At 45.5% G+C, this 24056-nt stretch overlaps 2 protein-coding genes across 7 annotated transcripts; both read right to left on the bottom strand.

Moving 5' to 3' along the window:
• Nucleotides 1-362: 362 nt before the first annotated feature.
• Nucleotides 363-6231, bottom strand: LOC147224197 (uncharacterized). The gene is made up of 11 exons (XM_086164451.1): nucleotides 5743-6231; nucleotides 5054-5115; nucleotides 4293-4395; nucleotides 4117-4202; nucleotides 3929-4029; nucleotides 3784-3854; nucleotides 3590-3697; nucleotides 3439-3509; nucleotides 3227-3344; nucleotides 1823-1987; nucleotides 363-1735 (listed from the first exon to the last, which is right to left on the bottom strand). The coding sequence occupies exons 1-11, from the start codon at nucleotides 6109-6111 to the stop codon at nucleotides 497-499; spliced, it is 2493 nt and encodes an 830-aa protein (XP_086020577.1). The 5' UTR covers nucleotides 6112-6231; the 3' UTR covers nucleotides 363-496.
• A 2969-nt stretch (nucleotides 6232-9200) lies between these two features.
• LOC147224196 (arfaptin-2-like) lies at nucleotides 9201-15628 on the bottom strand. Of its 6 annotated transcripts, none has more exons than XM_086164446.1 (10): nucleotides 15586-15628; nucleotides 14925-15033; nucleotides 14142-14250; nucleotides 13666-13728; nucleotides 12439-12525; nucleotides 12193-12296; nucleotides 11671-11892; nucleotides 11429-11586; nucleotides 11178-11352; nucleotides 9201-10754 (listed from the first exon to the last, which is right to left on the bottom strand). In XM_086164446.1, the coding sequence occupies exons 2-10, from the start codon at nucleotides 15021-15023 to the stop codon at nucleotides 10599-10601; spliced, it is 1173 nt and encodes a 390-aa protein (XP_086020572.1). In that variant the 5' UTR covers nucleotides 15024-15033; nucleotides 15586-15628; the 3' UTR covers nucleotides 9201-10598. The 6 variants fall into 6 exon arrangements, with proteins under 6 accessions (XP_086020572.1, XP_086020571.1, XP_086020574.1 ...); XM_086164445.1 differs by lacking the exon at nucleotides 15586-15628 and adding an exon at nucleotides 15187-15536; XM_086164448.1 differs by lacking the exon at nucleotides 13666-13728.
• Between the last annotated feature and the right edge of the window lie 8428 nt (nucleotides 15629-24056).

Raw genomic sequence — 24056 nt, 5'->3', positions numbered from 1 at the left:
CGAGACAATTTGGCGGTAAAGAAAAATGTTGAACCGCATGGACGAGTAGGATGTTTTTAACAGAATTACATAGCGGTATTAAAATTAAAAGCCAAGTTGCTAGGCGTGTGTCCTGTTCTGCGATGGGGTCAAAGATCACTCGCCGCGCCGTCGAAGAAAAGCCCATTTGTATGCTTGAAATTAAATTAAGTGAACATAATTTAAACCGCCCTCCCCACCGCCACCACTCGTGTGTTTACCAAACAACATTCCATTAGCCTGCAACTCAACCAACACCCCAACTTTCCCAGTGACACTTGCCTCCATCGCTGACTGTTGCTATCTTCTGCCATCTACTGGCGCGACGCAAAAACAACCGTTCCGAAAGCATTCCACGACCTTCTGACCTTTCTCAGACCCTTTTACAAACTCAGTACCAACTTACAAGTGACCATCAGCGACTTCTTCTATTAGGAGCTACATGTACGTACATCCATGCTTTTTGATACTTGTAGTCCTACACAGTGGATCCTGTGCCTCTCTGGACAGTGTCCTTGTTGCTCTGCACTTTGCCAATGTCTCCAAGGCGCTTTAAAAAGGTATAAAAGAGTCCGGATGAAGTGTCTGCCTTAATCCAGGGACTCTTGGGGGGAATATTTTCACCATTTTGCCCCAGGTTATAGCCCGTGGCCTCCATTACTGTCCCTTCCTTGTTTTGCTCCCCGGCGTCTTCTGTAGAAGCATGAGTCAGCAATATGTTTGGTTTGCTTTTCTTTTCTGACGAAGGAGAACTTTGGTCTGTGCCGCCCGACGTCATAAAGCTGGCCGGCCGGTCCGGAAAATCAAACACGTGCTGGTTTCTGGCTTCCTCCGTGGGAGGTAGCTTTTGCGTGGCAGCGGGATTGGGAGTTCCGCCTTTGGCACCCATCTCCTCTGTCTTGGAGAGCTTGGTGTGGAGGCTATGGCGGCGGCCGAGGTTGCGTTTTGAGGGCGATTGAGGGCCAAGCAAAAACTCAACCAAGTCTTCATTGGTCGGGTCTCCGGGGTATCGCTGTGTTTCCATGTCGATGGAGCACTGACGGCGCTCTGCACTGCTCGGACCGGGCGATTTCTGATTCTCAAGGGAGCATTCCGCAAATGACCCGCTGCGGTTGTTCTGAAAGTGAAAGACTTTCTTAGATGCTTCACGCAACCTTTGAGCCTCTGCCGCGTCGTTGTCCATCAGATCTTCTTCTTCAGCAGTGACTGAGAAAGACCTGCCAGCGGAGGAAATGCTTGAGGTCCTACTGGTCAGGAGCCCTTTAAACCCATCTTCCTCAGTGGGTTCTGTTGTATCTCCGTTTGGGGTGTCATCTTTTTCCTCACTGTCCTTGACGTCAGCCTGGGCCTCCTTGTACGACGTGTCCCCTGTCAGCTCAATGTTCGAATTCCACTCTTTCCTGCTCAGCTCCTTAATGCTAAACGACGCTCCGGTCTTTCGATTTCTAGAAGGGACATTCGCCTGGGATGTGATCTCTGTGAGGCTCCCGTTGGTGGGACTGCCACTCACTGGGCTCCCGTGGGTGGACGAGGGCCGGCCGGATCTCCTCCGCAAGCATCGGTTGGTGAGGAAGTTCTGAAGGACGGACTCCAACGCGATGCCCTCCATCTCCTTGTCTCTCGTGGAACAGGTGGCGGTGGACCTGCGCTTGGTGGCGTTTTGCAACCTGTCTCTGTGTCTTCGCTTCACCTCTGCCACCTCCCGGGCCTTGTTCTCCTGCAGGAAACCGCACAGTTACTGAATCGGTTGGTGGAGCGTTCTTTAGAAGAAAAAAAAAACAGCACGGCAGATGCGCAGCCTTACCTGCAAGGCTCGCATGAATTTCTCGCAGAAAGAGTTGAAAATGGAGAAACACTCTTCCAGCTTGAACTTTTGGGGGTCTTCGCAGAAGTACTCTGCCACCGAGTCACTCACGGACTGCAGTTCCTGAAGATCGTCCTCCAGCTCGGCCAAGCAGACCGCGGCCTCCTGCGTGGAACGACGGTTAGCCACAGCAAGACCAAACACTTCTTTTTGAACGAGAGGGACCCGAGAGGAACGGTAAGGTGGCGGGGAGCGGGCATTAAGAAGGTGGAGGGTTTCAAGTATCTAAAGCAGTGGTTCTTAAACTGGGTTCGATCGAACCCCAGGGGTTCGGCGGAGGTCAAGACACACATTGGTGATGACATCACTGGCCGCAGGTGATCACGCTGCATAGCTCGGCCTATCCGTGCTGCGGGGATTTTGGCGCGCTCAGTTGTAGTAACTTGTGACTGTCGTGATGGTACGTCATGTGATTTCTTTCTTAATATTTGAATCCCTTCATACTAATGAAAAAAGAAAGCGGTCGGAAGAATGCATACAATACGGATTCACATGTATAACGGAACGTGATTGGAATCGATGTCCTAACTGCATGATTTGCAAAGACAAGATGAGCAATCCTAGTCCAGCACCGGCAAAACTAAGGGAAGGCTTAAGCTGCATGGAGATGGGCACTACAAGAACATAGCGCTTGCTGAATTCAAGGTGAAGGGAGCCAGATTCGATGAAAAGGCTACTCTGCCTGTTCTTTGCACCCATCAACGAAACGATCCTCGATCCAATAAAGAAGGGTTCGGTGAATGCGCATGTAAAACAGGTGGGGTTCAGTACCTCCGACAAGGTTAAGAACCACTGCTCTAGAGTCAACAGTCCAGAGAGTGGAGAAGAGGTGAATGAACGTATTCAACCAGGTTGGAACAGGTGGAGAAATCTATCAAGTTTTCCATAAATGTACACGACGGTGGTGCTGTCTGGTTTAGAGAGAGTGACACTGAGAAAAAGACAGGAAGCAGTGCTGGAGGTGGCAGAGAGAGTGCTGAGGTTCTCTTTCAGAGTGAGGAGGATGGATAGGATCGCAAATGCCTCCATCAGACAGCACAGATGTTAGATGTTCTGGAGATAAAGTTAGACTGAGACGGTTCGGTAATGTGCAGAGGAGGGATCGTGAAGATGTGAGTAGAAGGAAGGATGCTGAGGTTGGAACTGCCAGGCAGCAGGTCTAGAAGAAGACCAGAGATGAGATTTATGGATGGAGTAAAAGAGGACATGAAGTTAGTTGGTGTGGCAGAAGAGGGTGCAGAGAACACGGTTAGACGGCAGATGATTGGCTGCGGCGACTCCTGAAGGGAGCAGCCCGAAGGAAAAGAAGAACCGCCGCCGAGAACCACAGAACATCTGCCTTGCCTTCAGGAAATCTTCCATTTGAGCCTTGAGGTCCTCCTCTTCCAAGGCGTCGGCTTCGGCGTCTCGGACCCTTCTCACCTGTTTTTCAAACTCCGTCTGGATTTCCCCTTTGTTTATTCTAAAAGAACAACGGGAAGAGATCCATTTCCGTGGTCCGTTGGAGCCAAAAGTAAAATACTTTCAATGCGGACTGCGCGTGAGTGAATGTTTACCTTGACGCGGCGCGAATGTGTTGGAGTTGTTCCGCGAAATCGAGAAGGGCGGCATCCACGCTCTGAGCTTGCTGCGTTAAGAGAGTTGTATTAAAAAAAAAAAATTAAAATAAATGACTGGCGTGACAACGATAGAAAACCAAAGACTCACCATCACCACATAATGCATGAGGTTCATCCCGGGTTTGTTCGCCTTGGTGTCCACTAGCTTCAGCAGAGAAGCCATGCGGAAGCCGATCGCGCTCCCGGCGTAGCCGCCCTGAGGCGACAAGAGGACGAGGTGTAGAAGACCGGGGTAAAACTGAAATCTGACGGAAAGACGGCGAGGGGCGACTCTAAACTCACGGCGTTCATGTAGTTCCCCGTCTTCAGCACCAGGCGGATGACGGAGTGAAGACTTTCGGAGTCCAGTAGCTCTGAAGGGAGACAAGATGGGCGTCGATGTCGGGACTTCGTGTGATTTATTCAACCAGGCCAAAGCAAAGCGTACCTTTCCCGGCGGCTTTCAGAGTGCTGATGAATTCTTTCATTTCAGCAATGAGGGGGAAGAATTCCTCCTTCAGCACCAGGCAGCTGAGGCGGCGTTCGTAACTAAAAAAAACATGCAGAAATAGATGTGACGCCATTTCACCGTGGAAACGGGCGCGGTTGTGCTTAGCGACGTTCGGGGGAGCTCACCTGGGCATCCCGACCAGCATCAGCATGAATACGTCGGCGTCGGGAAGCGTGGAGCGGTCGCCCTCGAAGGACACGAGCTGTTTCACCTACATAGATTAAAAAAAAAAAAAAAAAAAAAAACGCTCCAGATTATCGCAATCTTAAAGTCACAATCCGATGACGTCGGTAATATTTACCTCCCCTTCGTCCGGGAGCAGCTTGCACAGCTCCCTCAGCTTTCCCGAGCAAAAACCCAGACCGGCGCCCGCCTTGATATCTCGGATCATGTCCTCCACGGGCCTGAGAGGGGAAACACACCTCGGGGTTCACATCTTGACAGATCGATACATAAATATAAAATGTTTTTTTTTTTTATCCTTTGCAGGGCCTCCCGGGTAGCCTGCGTTCCAACCGCGTCTGCGACGTAGGTCGTCCCCCAGACCGGCTGTCACGACAAGCTCCTACCTGCTCGGGGAGGTTTTTTTGCGAAACCGCCAGCGCGTCTGATAATATTCACGGAGAAGGAATGCGTGCGAGGCGAGGCAGGGGATGAAGAAACGTCCTTTCATAAAATATCAACTACATTTTTATCGAAAGGTTCCTTCGGTGGAAGAATTAGATCATGGGATACTAGCTGTTGTTAGAGGTTACCTTAAGTTGCTACTCAGATCCCCAACTGATTTCTTACGTTTTTATTTACCAATAAATTTGTAGCGTTTACCAAACAGCCCAAAGCCATTCATTTTCCAGGGTGCCTTCATGTGGTGGTGCGCGACATAGCCGGAGGCGTACAAACAATCTGATCCGTCAAGGCACGCATGCTCTTGGAAACGACGGGGAGTTAAAGTAAAATACGTCTCCGTCATAGGTTTTACGTCCAAAACTTGACGGATAACGAGGAAAAAAAACAATACGATAAAACGCAATCCGACCTATCGGGAAACCGCCGCTGACTCACCGTTTGAACTGTTTCAGGAAAATTCCGATGTTCATGCTCCGCTTAGCGCTGAGGATGGAAACCTTGGGGGAAAAAAAAAAAAAAAAACAACAACACGGATACAATCAGCTTAGCACACTCTCAGGGATAATTGAAGTATTTGCTCCCGCCGTGACTTTTGGATGGCCGACGGCTCGTCTCTGCAAACACACAGTGGCTTCCAAAGGTTAAGAATTTCTGTTGATTGAGCTGAACGGTGATACATATCCCCGGGATCTGCGTTCCAGGAGGTACACAGGTCGAAGTGAAGCGTTACGGCTAACTTTTACCCGCTTCTTTGAGGTCACGATTGATCTGCGGGAGTCTTTAATGCCTTTTTATTGACAGCCGCTGATTTCGACTAATAAAAAAAGTCATCTGTAATAAAAATCCAGCTACACGTGAGGATGTATTTTAGACTGTCCTTTGGTAAACAAGAAGAAGAGCGACGCTCCCTTTTTCCGAGCGATTACTCGCCCATCATGCGTCACATGGGATTGAGATTGGTAATCCAATGCAAAGAAAATGACTTAACTTGTCTTGAGTAACAGCTAGCATCTTCCAGTGAAGGCTGACAAACCGCCCAAAGAGATGAAATATGAAAGTGCCTCTTGGATCATCTAGTTTTCTTGTTTTTTTTTAATATGTGTGACACTTTGTCTTCTACTCACCATTTCGCCTCCCGAGGTGGCAGCCGGCGCGGCCCTCAGGCTCCGACGGTTGAGGGCCTTGAGCTGCTGCTGCTGCTGCTGCTGCTTCTGGCCCTGCTTGTGGCTGAAAAGCTCCTCGATGTGATCGGTGTCCAACTCGAACCCGCCGTGCGTCGCGTCTGCCGTCCAGATGTTGTGCCTCCCGACCACGCTGTGCTTGGGGATGGTCTCCCAGTTGAAATTGCGCATCCGGGATCGCCGGCGCTCGCCACCACCGCCGAAGCCATGGGACAATGAGGACAGGTCAGGGGCTAGAGGGGGTGGCGGTGGAGGTGGTGGTGGCGGTGGCGGTGGAGGTGGAGGTGGTGCAGGGGGATCCCCTGGTTGCATGTTTTGATGAGGACCTTTCAGCAGGTGGGGCGTTGGGTCATGGCTTCAGAGAACAAAAAAGGAGGTTTTTTTTTTTTTCAGGACTCTGGTGCCGCAGTGATGAATGACTCCTCAAAAGTTATGACATAGGGTGATGCAATGGGGCTGGGAAAAAAAAAAAAAACAGAACGGAGTGAGGAAATAGTTGGAATCTCATATTAAAACGATAGGAAGCAGCTGTGGGAAAATAAACAAGTAAAACTTGTCAAACTTATGAGGCATCTCCAAGGCTTGTAGCCTCCCCAGAACTAAGATCAGATCCAAAAAAATACAAATTGAAAAAAAAAAAAAAAAAAAGCCTAAATGCGGTATTTGAATTTCAGAAGTAATGTGGACTTACAAATTAAAAAAAAAATATGAAACACTTCTTTATATTTCCATCATGCAGTGTATTGCTCTCCTCTACCCTGAGGACCTAGTTTTGTTTTGACCTTCGCCGCACACAAAACAAGCACACATTCAGATCAGAAATACAAATACAACACCCCTTTTTTTTAAACAATTGAATTCAGATTAAATACATATCATTTGATTTTTCAGACTTTTAATATGAAGTATTTAAAAAATAAAACTGGATGGCACATGCAATACAAATATCCAACCGCTAGTGTGACATTATACAGCAACAACGATCTAAGATGAATTTTTTTAAACACCGATAGATTTTGGTTGATCTTTGTTGTTTTGTTTTGTTTACTCAAAATTAACACAATACTCCGGAAAAAAAAAGTCGGGGATAAAACGTTTGGAGGGAGAAGGGAGGGGATTAAATCACAATTCTCCTAAATTAAACACAAGCTCCCCTGTAGGGAACATTTCTACCTGAGAGATCAGGAAATAAAACTCACCTGTTCTTGTTCCGCAGCTCCGGTCGATTATTAATCCTTTTTTAAAAAAATAAACAAAAAAAACTCTTCTGGACTTGTTTTAATCTTCCTGCTACCGGTTGCGAGAAAACTTCACTATCAAGGGTAAAAATCGGAGAGACGACTGGGCTGCGCGTCGGCGGTGTCGCAACGCTTTACCTGCGTGGAAACGCCCCGCCCCGGGAGCCGCGCCGAGCCGCGCCGAGCCGCGGCCCCTGCAGCCTCCGGCCCCGGGTTCCTGCAGCTCTGAGCCGGGGACCTCCGGCGTGGCTCTCGACCCCCCAACCGGGACCCGCCCCGACTGACACGCCATATTGACCCCCCCCTTTCTCTCCCCGCACCCTCATTTTCTGTTCCTCCTCTATATTTCATTTTCCTGCTGGTTATTTAATTTACATGTTTAATTTCTTTCAATTCCATTTTATTTTTCCCTTCCCATCAATTGTAAGGTGCAAAGGTTAAGCGATATAACAAGGTTAAACATTAAGCTCCGGGGTTCTTGATCATTTTCTGTCTTTTGACTGGACAGGTTTCAGCTGCAGGACTTAAAATCCAGTTGTTGTTTTTTTTATTACCAAAAATACCCTGAATTTTCCATCTGAATTGTATGACTAGGTCTCAGACGCTGGGACCAGAAAATGAATAAATAAGTAAATATAAATAAACAAACAATATAACGAGAGATAATTATTGATTGAATTTATAGTATTGTAGTATAGTTGAGTTTTTCCTTCAGATTCAATTCACAGATTAGTTTTGAAAGGGCTTGGAGGGGTTAATGTGTGATTCTACACACGAAGCCATGAGAAGAACAAAAAAGAGCCAGATGTGATCGGGGGGAGGCGGAGGAACGGACAAAATACAGGACCGCTGAGAGACGCTTATCACCGGGGACGTACCTCTAAAATCAAATACCGGGCCCGGTTAAACAAAAGACATCTGATAGGCTGCGGCATTCGGCCTGGACTCATCTGTAAACTCTGTCCGAGTTAGATTAGGCCGACTGTGGAAGCGGGAGCGTAACTCGCCGCTGTCACAAGTGGCCAGATAATGACCACGAAGTCCAGTCTGAGCAAATTCAACATCGCCAAAGTCCAGCCCGGTCCAGCCGAATCAATAGGAACAGATTAGAGGTTAACACGGAATAAATCCATTATTTTGAAATTCTCTGAGCTTCATTCTCTTGTACCGATTAAATTTATCTCCTCTTTGGCTTTCCTGGAGCCAAACCTCCAGGAGTATACTTCAACCTAGATCTTCACTTTCCCTTCTCCGTCCATGTCCGAACCATTTCGGTCTGACTTTATCTCGGGAACATCTAGCATGTGCCGTCCCTCATTCCCGGTTCTATCCATCCTCCTCGCTCTCGCAAAGAGAGCCTCATCGTCTTCTCAGCCATCTCCAGCCCTACTTCCTGTCTCCCACTCAACTCCACTGTCTCTAAACTAGCCAGTGTTGCTGTTCTCACCAACGTCCTTTACTCCTTTCCTTTCATTCTGGCTGATACTCCTTTAACACACCGTGACACTTTTCTCTATCTGTTTCTTCACCTCTTCTCCACACTCACCATTGCTCTGGACTGTTGACCCTGAGTACTTAAGATCCTCCACCTTCTTTATCTCCACTCCCTGCAGCCTCACCTTTCCACTTGGGTCCCTCTCATTCTCACATTTTCTGTCTTGCTGCAGGTAACCTTCATTCCTCCCTTACACCTCTCAAGCTTTTCCTCAACCCTGCACTCACAACAGATCACGATGTCATCTGCGAACGTCATGGTCCACGGAGAGTCCTGTCTAACCTCGTCCATTACCACTGGAAACAAGAATGGGCTCAAAAGCTGATCCCTGACACAGTCACACCTCACCACTGTCTACCATGCCCTGCACCACTCTATCATACTCTAGACTTCCTCATACAGGACCGCAGTTCCTTTCTTTGCACGCTGTCGTGTGCTTTTTCTAGATCTAGAAAGGCACAGTGCAGCTCTGTGCGTCTGCATCGACATTCTTAGGGTGCGTCTGCACAAAACCCTCAAATTAAACCAAACTGACAATGATATAACATTTACACAGATGGGAAACATTAATGAGACGATGGTTTTTATACACGGTAAATAACAGCACGCTTCGCGGTCTCTCCTTCCTCCCTTGGACGTTTGTGTCGACTGCACGGCTCAAGCGGGGCGAAAATTATCCAGCACTTTATTGAGGATGCAGAACAGGACAGGAGTGTGTGGGGGGGAGGGGGGGGGTCATCGATGTAACGTACAGCGCCATGTCACACAGACGGATAAATAACACAAAATGATAAAGCGGCTCGTACATTCCGCCCTCAGAGGAATACAGAAACATGCCCTTCACAGGAGAACTGCGGCGTCATTCGTGTTTTGGAATCACAATTTCCTGTGTCACTTTTGACGGTCCAATGATCGTGCGTCCCGTCGTGTCGGGGTCAAATGGGTAAAATAATCTGCCGGCATTCCAGACGATCCGATGTCTTATTAAACATTACATCTGCACTTTCTCATGTCTGTAAACACTCACTTAATGGGAGTTCTTCAGAGCTTGTCATTTCATTCTCCTATCATTTCGGCACTGTGGATTTGTTGATAGAACACAAATAGTCCAGCATTACTGTATTTGGTTCTCCTTTGTGAGACAACTGATGCTGGAATTCCAAAAATCTGATGGTTAAAGGTGGATATTAAGTTTACCTACATGATTCGTTCATGCTAATTCCACTGTGTGGAATTCCTCGCTGTGTTACGAGACGGCGTACGTGACGAGGTGCAGCAGACCAGAGGATTTCAGAGGGGGAGGTGGACCTCCTCCCCCGGGAGACGAAAAAAAAAAAAGAGAGGGGGGTTGAGGGAAAGAGCATCAAATTAATGAACAGAGATCATCCAGAGGAGTCTACATTGAATATAATTCATAGGTATTGTCATTTTAGGGAGTATTCCCGACCATCGTCGCCAAGGGAAGAATTAGGATCTCATTACAGACTTTCTTCATATGTAAAATGTATCATAACATAGTCAGCAATTCAATATCAAACCGCATGATTACACTAACCCGGCTCATTCGTTCAGAGTATTTAGGAGAAGCAACCATTAGCGTGATTTTGTTGGCGTCCAGGACCCAAATGACCGATACTCTTCTTTCATGGTTCGTCTGAGGTCGCCCTCGTTTGACAACATTAAAATAACAAAGAAAAAATGCATACATGTGCAAAACTGCCAAGGATTTTTACATAATAGACTATGCTGTACATTGATAAGATGTTATATACATGTAAATGATTGTGCTACCAAAAAGAGAGAAAGCAACAAGAGAGCATTTCGTGACTTACAACAAATAAAATAAAAAGTTCCTCTAGCAACAGAAATCCATGTACCGGCTATGTAAAATAAAGTGACGCTAAAAAAAATACAAATATTTTCTTTTGTTTTCTCCGTTGTTCTCTTTCAATCCTAAAAAAACAAACAAACAAAAAAAGAAAAACCCTCTATCTGTTTACATCTTGTCCATTCATCCACGATCTCCGCTGCGCAACTCAGAACGGCCGAACCCTGAGCGCTCCTCCCTACTGCTCCTCCAGCCAGGACGGCTTGTCGGAGCCGGGGGGCTTTAACTTGACATTGAACTGTATTAGCGTTTGTTCCAGCTGCTGCTGGTTGCCGGCGAAGTAAGCAGAGACGGCGTTGTGGAAAAGGAGGAGCTGCTTGTGCATCACTTTCACCTGCAGGACGGAGGGAAGCACTTTTGAGATGGTGACAGAAATGGCAGCTGTTGAATCAGATGATCAGATTTAAACCGTCTTTCACTCTTTTGAATATATAATTATAAAACAATTTAAAAGAAAATAACTTTATACGTTAACCATGTGGCTCCTGAGACGTGTGTTTACATTCAGGTTTTCTCATCAGGGTGTTTGAGGCCAAACTCTTATCGGTAGTATTGACAGATCACCTTTCAAAGGCTCTGCTAAAAGCCTGCTGTTAAAAATGTGCATTTATTTATTCAACTATTTTAAACATACTTGATTAGGTAGCGCTATTCAGAATGGAGAGGTGAATATTTGAGGTCCCATGTGTTTTATTTCATAAAAAGTGGAGCTGAGTCAGAAAAAAAAGAAACAAGAAATAAGATAAATATCACTGACCTTGTTTTCTTCTAGAAATTTGAGCTTGATAGTGACGTCACTGCGCAGCCGCTCATATTTGTCTCTGTGGAGCTGGTAATCGTGCTGGGCCATCTCCATTCGTACCATGGCGGCAGCGTCCCGCGGGCCCAAACTCATCTCCTCCAAATCGGACCGATAGGCGTCGAACTCGAGTCTGCACATCCGGACAGACGCCGTCATCTTTCCGCGACACCACTCCGTAGACGTTGACAAACTATTGTCTCCTTTACCTTGCGTTTTCGTAGTGCTTAATGGTCATGAGGGTATCTTCCATGGTTTTGTTGACCAGGGTGTTGACGCTGGACACGAAGAAGCTGATGGCGCCGAGCAGAGCTTCCCCGTTCTTGCACAGAAGCTTTTGGGTTTCAGCGTTGTACCCGAACTCATCCTGCAGAGAAAAAAAACACAAAGCAATCTAGTAAAATGGCGCCGGTTCAAAGGGACGCGTGGAGCCCGGGCGAGACGACGGTACCTGCAGCTCAGGAGACTTCTGGCTGAGGTCCGTGAAGGTGTCCCCGAGAGCTTGCTGTGTCTGCACCATGTTCTGAAAGTGACTGGTGAGCGCCATGGCCAGTCTCAGGACGTTCTCGTACTTGCTCTTGGTGTCTCTGAGCACATCGATCTGAGCCTCCAGTTCCAGGTCTACTGTCCGCGAACCTCGGCCGAAGCGCTCCGAGAACATCTGCTTGGTGCACTGTTTGGGACAGGTCGTGTGTGAAAATGGGAGACTGGGCTGTCCGCGGTGATTAACTTTGGCTTCCGAAAAATTCCGGTGAAAGGGCAAGGAGTATAGAAATGCGTCTAGGCAAAGGCTGGTTTAAGGGTCCCCCAGGTGGATGAGGAGGGGATTGCTGAGCAGACATTTGTGTCACCAACAACCTAGATAAGTAACTGAGCATGGATGTGTATATATACACACATATGGGCTTTCTATGCATCACTTCTATATCTTTGTTGACTCTAGAAACTTTAGTACACACTGGGCGTGCATTACCTTATAAGTGTTGATGCCCCATTTCTTTACGCTGTCCAATTTCTCTACCGCAATGCCGCGGGAAATTTCTTCCGTTGCATTGCAAGCATTGTGATTGGAGGTCCCTTGAAAGGAAAAGGACAGCAGCGGTTAACTTAAACGCTCTGATTCGGTGTTGTCCATTTCAAAATTCACAAGGCCCAGTATGACAGAAACAGGGAATGGTCATGGAGATGAGTGTGTGGGTGGCGAGGAGCTCGTCGATACCTGAGTAGTGGTCTGCGTGTCGGGCAAGTCGGACGGCTGCGGACTGGCTGTTGGGCAAGTTAACGCCCCTGGATTTCATGCGAATGTCTGCAATGAGCGTGGCGATGATGAGGGGTGGGGATGAGAGGAAGCCAAGGCAGTGAGCACATGTGTCCGACAGGCTTGGCAGTGAGACACGCAGCCAGAACAGTGGAATGACGTTAATGTGGACTGAGAGGAAAATGTTACGTGGTGGAGGACGCGTGACAAACGAGTGTGAATTACGACCCGGACACAGAAACGGTCGGGACAGGGCTGTAGATGCAAATAGAAACACACCAAACGATAAATTTACAAAAACCTGTATTTAAATGCAGACAACATGAATTATTTTCCCAGCTCAGCTTCAAATACATGAGTAAATATATATAAATTGCTGCCTTTCATGTATGCAGAACAATGGTGGGGAGGTCTTTCCGGCCAGTGATGTAGTGAATGTGTAAATATCTGTGTGATTCCTGACAGCTGAATGTTGCAAGTGATTGTAATCCGGTTTCAGTAGAAAAGCAGGAAGCAGGGCAGTGCAATTTGGAATTTAAAAACGGATCTGCAAAGACCAGCCTCAAGTTTCAACCGCTTTGCAGACTGGAATAAATGTGCAACTCCCTTCTCTTTGCCAGTGGATGAGCTCAGTATCATCAAATATTTCGAGCATCGTGAAAGGCAATGGCACTGTTTCCACGGCTAAAATGTTTAAATGTCTGAGCTTTTTTTGTGTGTGTCATGAGCCTTAAGGGTAAATGTAATAAAGTTAGCCAGAAATCACGCAATGTCTAGTATTCATAATGTCTGCAGAGAAATACAAGTAGAAGTATATGTACTAAGAATTCACCCATTTGTTTTTCTTTCTTTGTATTTTCTAGGCCCTCCTGACTTTTTCCAGCTCCAGCTTGCAATCCAGCATGCAGGTTCCTCATGCAGTCAAAAGTGAGCAAATGAAAATGGTGTTTCCGTCCTCGTCACACGTCGAACGACAGTTAATATCGGGTTAGAGCATCCCCTATTCCAAAGGTTACCCCATTTGTTATTGAAGCTGTGAGTTGAAGATGTACAAGCCAGGTCGCATACACCTCCCGAGGTCAAACAGTACCGAACCTTATTTTTTTCCAAATGGCAAGGGCTCGAATCAGACCAGCATTTACAAGTTAATTTAAAAATAAAGAGAGTGTTTTCAGAACACACAGCCACCTGGTCTGGGTGCAGGGGCACGTCTTCTCTCCAGATATGCAGGGTTGAAGTGAATAGCAGGCCCTAAGGGATACGAATGTTTGCAACATAAACCAGGTGCCTGGAGGTCAGCAGTGCGCCACAGTAAATAACCAGGAAGACAAGCTCTCAACACCACTTCCTAAAATGAGCCTTAAGCATCAACCTCTTTCGGTGATGGAGGGATTTCAACAAAACTGTCAGATCCCTGGCCCGGCTCACAGCAGCCTGCCGGTGATAATATACAGATGGAGGGGGTGTGGGCTGATGGTGTGAGTGATAGGGGTGGTTTGTAGTTGTGTTTTCCAAGCAAAATAATTCATTTTAGTTCAGTTTTGTGGTTGTGGCATGGCACCTGGAATTTATTGGATTTTTGTGAGGTTAGATGAGGATTCTGAAAAAAACAAAACAATAAACTGAAACCCCCGACTAGCTGCAGGAAGGATGTCTGGCAGTACCTTTGATAGTGCTGGTTGGAATGATGCCCCCTGCAGGTCCTCCATAACCTCCGGAGACAATACTGGTTTCATTCAAGTTGGGGCCAGACACCATCACCTGCTGCAGGTCCTGATCACAGAGCAGTAAAAAGCAATTATTATTGATCAGTTATCAAAATAACTTTGTGGCTAAGAGACAGCGGCACTGAGGAAAAGACAGGAGGCACAGCTGCGGGTTAGCAGAGATGAAAATGTCGAGGTTAGACGGGATCAGGAATGAGGCGTTAAAGTGAATATAGTCACTCTTAATATATATCATTCAGGGGTCCTGAAGGGGACAGGAAAAGGGAAAACAGGAAGAACTTTGCGACAAAGACCATTGCACTTGCAAAGTCCAACCCCGTGCATATCTCAACCATAGATTAATGAATGATGTCATTAGACCTGCAAACTGGGAAGGTAAAAATAAACCCTGTGACTCATTTCTGATAACCATCCAAGGAATGCTCTGCACCTCATCCTGCGAATACAGGGTCTGCTGCTTGGAAGTTTGCAAGAAGCAGGTCTGACTCAGTGGTGAGGTGATGGTGCACAAAGCTCCTATGACGAAGACAACCGGTTCCAATTTATGACACAATCGCTCTCGAGCATGACGGAATTCAGGTTAAGTCACCGCTGCATATTATTGCCGTTGCGTGGCCTGTGCACGATCAAGCCTGCAAAACCGGCCCGACCACCGGGGTGTGTTGGAGAAGCTCACATCGAGCCGGGGTTCTTCAGAGGGGACACGTCTGACCAACTGACCTGCTCCAGGCTGTCATCCTCCGGCAGGCTCCCCGTGTCTCCGTTGCTGTTGATGGGTATCTCCATGGTTGCAGCTTTGCTCATGATACTGTCTGCCATAATGAAATCTCTGCAAAACACGGAAGGGTGCTATTGTATATGCAAAATAAACAACGTGACAGTAGTGCAGATTTATAAACCCCAGCGACACAACCCCGCAGCTCGCGTACAGTGATGCTAACGCGGTTTTGGCTAGCGGGCTACTACTTGACACCTAGCTTACATTGCGAGCCGGGTCCGGTTCGGTTGTCAGACGGATACCAAACGGGGGGTGAACGAAACGGCAGGTGTGGAAATGCGGCGAAAAGAAAACACAAACCACTTCTCAAACGACACAATTATATTTTAAATCCATTATTGTTTATCCCGCGGCGTCCGCGTTAGTAGTCCTCTTATAGACAACTCATCCGGCAAATCCCCGCAGCCAGCGGCTTTACTAGCATCACTTCGCAATAAGAGTTCACGTTAATTTTATTGCGCTATAACAACACATCGGGGCGTTTAAAAGTGATGTATTTTTTACAAAACTTCTTATCTGGGTCATTTAATTTGTGTTGTTTCATAAAGGCGAGAACGGGTGGCGAAAAAAACAGGCGTCCGCTCGTATTTTGAAGGATAATACCTTTTAACGTAGCATCGCCGCGGAGCCTCCTCTCCCCTCCCCCTCCCCCCTCCGTCTTCCACGTCGTCCAGTGGTGACGCATGCGCATTCTTAAAAAAGCAAACAAAAAAAAAAGAAATAAATTCTACAGTACCGGCTTTAACCACTAGATGGCGCTAGCGACCCAGCAAATTCAGGGGCCAAACTGGCCCCTCCCAAAGTCACAACATAATATCGTTACCCACCGGTGATTCCTTTACAGCTGGGCCTTTGAATCTTAATTGCCACGCTGATTGCTGTAGTATCTCTTGAAAATCAAATCTAGAGGCGTATACCTTTTTTTTTTGTCCTAGTCATTTGTTCTCAATTTGCCGGCAATGACAGGGCTTCGCGCAATCACTTCAGCTCCGGATGGGAAGACGGAAGACTCCACCTGCAACGAGTTCACGGTGTAATCGGTTATTACTACTTGATGCATCGAGCTCATGATGTAGACGACAACGTACAACCATTTCAAACCCCATTTCCTTCCTTAATCCTCTCTGTCCTAATCGTTTCTTTGTATTCTGCGAGACAAACGTCAACAAATGCGACGGTGCAGATTGACATTCATGCACGGCGCTTGCAGGGAGGCAAGGGTTATCCGTGTCAAGCGGGCGGACAAAATGCTTGTTCCAAAGCGACCCCACTTACTGAAATGGAAGATAATTACATCAGTGCCGCCTCCTGATGCATCCATCGCTCAGACTTGCCGAGACCTTTTCTTTCCCCTTTTTTTTTTTTTAACAAAATCCACTCGTACGACTCAGCGTCCACATGTGGGACATCGTGAATGACTTTAAGGGGGGAGGACCGGACGGTGTCGATTTCGGTCGCGTGTGACGAAACACGCAAACCGTTGCACAGAAGATGATTTCATCTTTGCCCGACTTTGAGAAACATTCCCCTTTCACGCCTGTCTCTCATAGAGCAAAAACAAATAGAAAAAAAAAAAATAAACTGGTCCACGATGCCAAATAATGAGACAAAGACATTCTGTGCAGGAACGTAACACACGAATAATGGTTTGAAATCAATAGCGAGTATTTATTCAAAACACAGGAACCCAAGTCTCATAAATGTAAATGAGATTCTTGTTGCTAACATAATCTGAAACGTTGGCCGCCTACTGCACTTCCAGCTTATTTAGAATAATTGAAAGTGTGTGTTTTGACTTTCCATTGGAGGGGAGTGGGTGTATCAACATCCTTCAGCTCCGCTACCTTTGACCTCTGCATTATTCACGGGCCACAAACAGCCCGCCGCTTTCAGAAAAAACAGTTGTTTTGGTTTTTCGGAGAGGAAATGATGTGCAGCAGGTAGTTACCCCGACGCACTAGCCTTAAAATCCACCGAGTAGAAAAGACTTCTTAAACAAGCTTATGAGACCGGACTTTGAACACAAATGATCTCTGGCTCCGGCGGGATATTCGAATAATCGATGCGGCTTCATAGCAGTCAACAAATCCATGTTTTAACATGGCGGAGGTCGGCGAAGGGGGATTCGTACTTACGATTAATTTCACCGAAGGGCGGTGAATTTTCCGACGTGAATTCGAAGCCTCGCTCGGAATGAAACTTTTAAAAGATCCCGAACCGGGGCTCCCGCGGTTGGGGGTGGGGGGACCACGCCGCCTGTCGCACAATGAGCCGAGCGTGAGACCCAGACCGCAGCGAACCCCCCTCCCCCTGTCATTTCACTAAGTAATTCATCTTGTTTTTTAATGATCATTAAGCGCACTTCCAGATGTCGGACCGGAGGGGAGGGAGGAGGCGGGGGGGTTCATCCTCACACACTCCTCTGTACTCTGCAGCGGCAAATAAGCGTGCCGGAGAGATGGAATCCAGAATAACATGGCAAAGCCATGCGCCTGTTTACTTCCTGACTCGGTGGGAAGTGAGCCCGTTTTTTTTTTTTTTTTTTTTTTTTACATATATTTTACAGTATCTAAACATATGGATGTACTTTTATATCCTAACTTCAAAGAACGGTTATCGGTTGTCGTTTTTTTCGAACCGCAATCCATCATCGCGATTGATCCTCGGGACGGCACTTGATCGGGAATGATACATGCTCATTGGGTGTCTCCGTTTTGGAAATCGCTCAGAGAACAATAATAAATCCCTTTAAAAAGGGAATCGCGTGGCAATAAACGAACCAATGAGAGAAACCGGTATAATTCTTTCCATGGCTCGGTCTCACCTCCGGTGGTGGAAAAACACCTCTGAGTGCATTGATGCTCATCTAAAACATCTTGACTCTGCGATCCTCTCCTCCTTTGAACGTGCGCGTGTCGGAGTCGACGGCGGGGTGTCGAGGGTATTTTCTATTATTTAAACTGAATCATGAAGAAAAAAAAGGAGATTTCTTCACGCGTGCAAAGGACAAAAGGAGCGACCGGTAGCATTTTGTTTGATGAGCGTGGCTAAAACATTTTTAAAGCCAGAGTCTTTCATGTTTTGGACAGATTTCACTTTTTCAATGAAACGGCGGACTTGCTGTCCTGATGTTCCCTTCTGTCACCTGCGTAATTTGAAAAGGGGGGACGGGAGCTGAAAAATATACCCGGCTCGGGGAAATTAAAAGTTTAACGGAGGGACGGCGCGTTCACCGAGGTGCCAAAGCGGTAGTTGAGTTTGTTTTGGTGAGCGCCACCTTCGGTCGAGACGGCGCGACTGCGGTCCGGACTCGCACGAAACGGGCGGTTTGTTTTATAGTGTTTACGCGGATGTCACTTTAGGTTCATTATCTCCCCTCAAACTGCAAATTAAATACCCCTTGATGAAGACGATGCGGATGAAAATATAACCCGTTTCACAACAACCTCGGCAGAAAACAGTAATTAAGAGGACACGTAGCAACGGACGGTATTTATGTGAAGTCAGACGGCAAAATAACTAAGTCAGACGCGGAAAAACTGCGAGTTTCTTCTCTATGGTCAGTAGCCACGCCATCTATCTTTGCTTCTCGCCATTTTGTTTCAAGGAAACTCTTCTCACTGTTGATTAATCAGATCATTTGGTATTATTATTATGTCATCCTTTATAATAAATATAAATAAATTATCTTTATACTATCCCTACCCTTTCCTCTCGTTTGACATCTGTTCACAACGCGTGATCACAACATTGAAATCCCATAAATAACCGCACGTGTAAAAATAACAATCGACTCGCGGTTCAGAAACGGTGGCTTGTGGACCGACTAATTTCTAGATTGTTGATTTACGGAATCCCAAAATTCCCCCATGAGAAGGACAGAGAGATAGAAGAGTGCGGTAAAGCCAGTGGGATGTTTGTTGGTTAGGAAAAAGAGGCGCAGGTTATTTCTTACAAAAAGACAGCTCTTAACTCAATTTACTTGTATATCAAATTAAATTTCCCCAATGAAATGAATTGAAATGCTTTTAATCTGTTCCATGCCCTCCACCTTTTTTTTTAAATAAATAATAAAGGTAAATAAATAGATAAAATAAACATTTACATTTTGTACATTTGAATAAAAATGTAGTTTATAAATAAGAAATACAGTATGAAATATAATTTTACCTAAAAAAGGAAAATTAAATGAAGAAAATTGGCATTATTAAGTGTCTTTACCTTGAAGTTTAGATGAAGCTGCCAACACAGACAGAGGAGGTCAGGGTAGTTTTTCATTTTTGGATGTATTTCTAAAATTTGCACACTTCTGAATTTTATGGATAAACTCAATTCAGCCATGCAGCGAATGCCGGTCCTCTTTTTAAAATGATCAAACCCTCACAAGACGCCACTTCAAGAACAGCAGCAGCAACGTCGGTTTCAAATGCTAATCCTGCTCGCTCTTAACTCAGATCTCAGCTTGTATCTCAAAGCGTAAAATCAACTGAGGGACAGCTCGTATTTGGGAAAATTTGCAGGTTGATACAGTGGCGCCAACAGCTATGTGCTAATAGTCTCCATGCTAATAATACAATGTGGTTGATGCTCAGGTTGATGCTCTCCTAAGTCAAGGTTGCACTGTAACAGTGGCGCTAACAGTTACGTGCTAATAGTTTCTATGCTAATAGTACAATTTGGTTAATGCTCAGGTTGATGGTTTCCTAAGTCAAGGTTGCACTGTAACAGTGGCACTAACAGTTACATGCTAATAGTTTCTATGCTAATAATACAATTTGGTTGATGCTCAGGTTGATGCTCTCATAAGTCAAGGTTGCACTGTAACAGTGGTGCTAACAGTTACATGCTAGCAGTTACATGCTAGTAGTTTCCATGCTAATCGTACAATTTGTACTTTCCCAACTGGCACATGAGTTCTGTCACATAATGTTTACTATAATTGTAAAAAAACAATTTCATTTTATGGTTGTACAATCAAAATAAAGCTTCCGTTCTATTCTATTTTATTTCATAAATTTTTTTTGTCGATGACACAATGAAAAAATCTTTGAATCTTGAATCGCTGACATACAACAATTCATTTAATATTCATAAAAGAAATTTGAGTGGGCACCAAAAGTGCATAATGAGAGACATCCATCATGGAAGATTGATCAGCAAAGTAGAAACTAGCCTAGTGCTAAGTCTGAGCTTTTTTAAAAGGAAAGTTTTAGCCTATTCTTCGACAAAGAGAGGGGTGTTTGTGCCCCAAAGGGACGAGTAAACTTGGTAAAATGCACCATTTGAAAAACGGCTCCCTCTCCGTCCAACTGTGTCCTCTTTCTCTAATAAAGAAAAAAAAAAAGGGGGGGGCCTCAAGGACACAGTGGAAAGAGGACGAGCCAACGGTCCACATGTTCTCTTCTCCACGACACTGTTCTCACCCCTCCTCGGAGACCCCGAAGAGGGTTTGGGCCCAGCTGCGGGACGCATCCAGCGCCCCGAGGAAGCCGTGTCCTCGGGCCACGGACGGTGAAACTCTCCCATAAGGGCATAAAAACCGTCCCGGATTTGTTTCTGTAAAGGTGCAGGACAGCAAAGGGTGATACCCGGCATTCACACGAGATAGGTCAGGGGAGTTTGCTCGCAAGCTTCTTTTTTCTCCCCCACCCCAAATTCACAAAACACATGTATGTGGCTCCAGCCTCGAGTCTCGTGACGCTTCAGTTAACCGGGGAAAAACAATACGCTATTTTATTGCACCGCCAAGAGAAGATCCCAATTGTTCTTTGAGCGCAAGTTGGACGGTGTCTCGCTTCCAGCACCTTGGCAGAGATTCCCCCTCCCCCCTCTCCGCTCACGCACCCCGTACCAAAATAAAAGACAAACCATGAAATCCATTTTAAAAAGAACCTCAACAAGTACAGCTCACAAAGAGAAATACTCTGCAGCCGTATTTCTTCCTCTACCGTACTTCGCAGATAAATAAGAATAAGAATAAGAATGAGAATGAGAATGAGAATGAGAAAAAGAATAAGAATAAGAATAAGAATAAGAATAAGAACAAGAATAAGAATAAGAATAAGAATAAGAATAAGAATAAGAATAGGAATAAGAATAAGAATAAGAATAAGAATAAGAATAAGAACAGAGTTACAAGAAAAATATAAAAATAATAAATAATAGTAGAAAATTGTATAAACATTTAAAAGAAAAAAAAAAAAAAGGGGGAGAATAGGAAATACAAATAAACTGTAAAGTGTCTTAAGTAACAAGTGAAAACTATTAAGTGTCCTATGGTCTTAAATACTGAGTGAAAGATAAGGAGTGCACAAGAGTATAAAAAAATATTGTACATGTAGCTGTTATGAAATATTGCACAGTTATGAACATATATCCTGATAAATTATTACAATTTACAATGAGTGGGTGAGATTTTTTTTCTTTTTTTTTTTTTATTTAATGTTCAAGATTTTAAGATTCCCAAATTGTCACGTCGATGGGAGATTCTCCGCTCGGCATCCGCGGCGCTCGATGCGGCGCCCGGGCCTTTTAATGACATTAGGGACATCTGCCAAGTCAATGAGTTCAGACCCTCCTAAATCTTCCTTGCGCTGCAGAGAAAAACAGTCCTCATCCAACAACTTTGGGAATAAGGATAAACTCAGTGGCTTATCGCCCAAAATATAATTAACAAATCGACCGAATGCGTGTGTTCCATGAGCGGGCGGGCCTTATGTAAGAATAATTACGGTCTCGGAGAATATCTGGAACACGCCTTTTTTTACACCGCTATTGATTAAAACAACAAGTTCATGCTGGCGTGGCTGTTGGTGTGGTCTCACGGAAAGAAGGTTTCTACTTTCTACGTGGGGTTTCCACGTTCTTCCCGCATCTGCTGGGTTTCCTCCGGGTTCTCCGGTCACAAAATCCACAGGAAGTTCATCGGAGAGCATAAAATAGAGGGTGAGGGGTTCTTTGTATATACATGATGCATGAATGAATGTGTAAATTGTTGTATCTCCACATAAGATGTATTAATGACCGGTGAATGAGTGAATGTATGACCCAATAAGACGTGTGAATGGTTGTGTGTCTCTAACATCCTTAAAGGATGATCCGATTATCTTAAAATAAATAAGTCAAACGCGCACATTGATCATAAACTACATTTCACACGATTCATGCCGATCATTTTACCCGCGAAGTGACGCCATCCCGGCTCGCTGTTTATGCACGTCAATGCGATTTACAACTAACAGAATTGAGAAATACAAATGATCCCTAAAGAAAAGTTGATGCAGATGGAAGGCCGTTTCAAGAAAGATGGGAAGGCGACTACATGCTTGTGCTTCATGGAGGAAAAAAAAAAAAAAAAAGTATGTACCGTATTTTCACGACTATAAGGCGCACATAAAAGTCTTAGATTTTCTTCATTTTCTTCCCTATAGTGCTCTGTGTTGATTGTATATAAAAGAACAGGTTTGCACATTATGCAGAAGATCGTTGTTTTAGCAACCCCGAAAACATCACCGACAAACACATCCAGCCCAGCCACATCACCAACATGGACGAGGTGCCGCTCACTTTCGGTAGCGATACGCACAACGGGGTACGAAAAGTCTTCTTGGAGACCACAGTTTCACAAAGAGTGGAAGGCAATGGATTGTAAATGCTCGGGCTAACGTGTCTGCCGGCACTGTTGTCGGAACTTTCACAAAAACAGGCATCATTTCCGAGGAGCCGAGTGACACAGAAAGCGACTCCGACAGTGAAGAAAGTGAACCCGGCATGTTTGATGGAGATTTAGCGCAGCTGTTCACATCAGAAACAGAGGATGAGGACTTCGATGTGTCTGATTGATGACAAATACCGAAAAAAAAATGTGAATACCAAACTCGGTTTTGCTTCCGCTCTAATTTTAAATACGTAAACTTGTATGCTTGTGTGTGTGTTGTTGTTGTAAGGCGAACGTAGCAGAGGACACCATGAGAACGTTAAGTGTGGGCGTGGATTGTATATAAAACCCGCGCCTTATAATCAGGTGCGCCTTATGTGTGTGTTAAATACAGTAACGGCACACATAACTGAGGCTGCGCCTTTTAGTACGGTGCGCCATATAGTCTTGAAAATACGATATTTTGTGTAAAAGAGTACAATCTATGTCGGCATTTTGACACCGCATATGGAGCGAAATATGTCAGTTTCCAGAAAACCAACAGATTGTCCGTTAAAGAAATAAAAGCCAAAACAACAGTGAAAGCTAGCTTTATTGTGCCCCTCTCAACTGTGACAAAAAAATTAAAAAAATTAACATTAAGGAGTAGTTACATTTATTTTACATTACATTTAGTTACATTTATACTGTTATATGTCCGAATATGACGGGTAAATGAATGAGCGAATGCTTGTCTATAAATATATGAATGAGAGGGTGATTGGTGTCGATATAACGTGAATGGCTGTGTGTCTTCATATGACTTATGAATGAGTGTGTGAATTGTATCACATATCTATTTTATGATGAATAATAAGACACAGGGGTGAAGGATGCAGGCGCCGACCTCTGCCCTTTTTCCTCTATCACAGGTTTCCTCCGGCGTGCAGCCGGCGGAACAACACGTGGAACGGAAGCGCCGCCCCTTCAACTCACGGCAAGCGCCGAAATACGACGGAGCAGATGTCTAGCCGACCGAGATCGGTTTTCACACTCTGTCACCATCAGGTTGGATCTCCGAGCGTCTTCAACTCCTTCCAGCTCTTCTCCTGCACGGCGCGATGCATTCCGAACTCTGTCACTCATTAAGGTACAAGCTGCGCCGCAGATGTTCTCCCTATCAGCGCCGCACGAACAGAAAAGTCTGTTTTTTTTTTTTTTCAAGGGTCGGACAAACTTTACGAGGCCGAGTACATCCTGACCGTGTCTCGAGAGCCTTCAAAGTGATATGTAAATCTGTTAAAACTGTAACAAATCGGGAATCTGAGGCCCGATACGTTTCGGGACGGGGCTACTGCAAGGGAAGGAATTTCAGAATATCACCCAGGGCCGTGAAAGCTAGCGCCGGGTTACCTTCCCGCTGGATGCGCTCCGCTTG

This window comes from Fistularia commersonii, chromosome 18 (assembly GCF_037954325.1).
Source record: "Fistularia commersonii isolate RoL2024-O1a breed Wild chromosome 18, RoL_Fcom_v1.0, whole genome shotgun sequence".
In the NCBI taxonomy this organism is placed as follows: Eukaryota; Metazoa; Chordata; class Actinopteri; order Syngnathiformes; family Fistulariidae; genus Fistularia; species Fistularia commersonii.
This window is presented reverse-complemented; position numbering and strand designations above follow the sequence as displayed.

What these genes read in the sequence shown, in the direction of transcription:
- LOC147224197 (XM_086164451.1), bottom strand. Translation starts at nt 6,111, where the DNA reads ATGCAACCAGGGGATCCCCCTGCACCACCTCCACCTCCACCGCCACCG. An exon ending in TCTGAAAGCCGCCGGGAAAG is followed by an intron (nt 3,855 to 3,928) that starts GTACGCTTTGCT and finishes GTCTCCCTTCAG; the next exon opens with AGCTACTGGACTCCGAAAGT. An exon ending in CGGGGAACTACATGAACGCC is followed by an intron (nt 3,698 to 3,783) that starts GTGAGTTTAGAG and finishes TTGTCGCCTCAG; the next exon opens with GGCGGCTACGCCGGGAGCGC.
- LOC147224196 (XM_086164446.1), bottom strand. Translation starts at nt 15,023, where the DNA reads ATGGCAGACAGTATCATGAGCAAAGCTGCAACCATGGAGATACCCATC. An exon ending in ACACGCAGACCACTACTCAG is followed by an intron (nt 12,297 to 12,438) that starts GTATCGACGAGC and finishes TTTCCTTTCAAG; the next exon opens with GGACCTCCAATCACAATGCT. An exon ending in AGAAGTCTCCTGAGCTGCAG is followed by an intron (nt 11,587 to 11,670) that starts GTACCGTCGTCT and finishes TTTTCTCTGCAG; the next exon opens with GATGAGTTCGGGTACAACGC.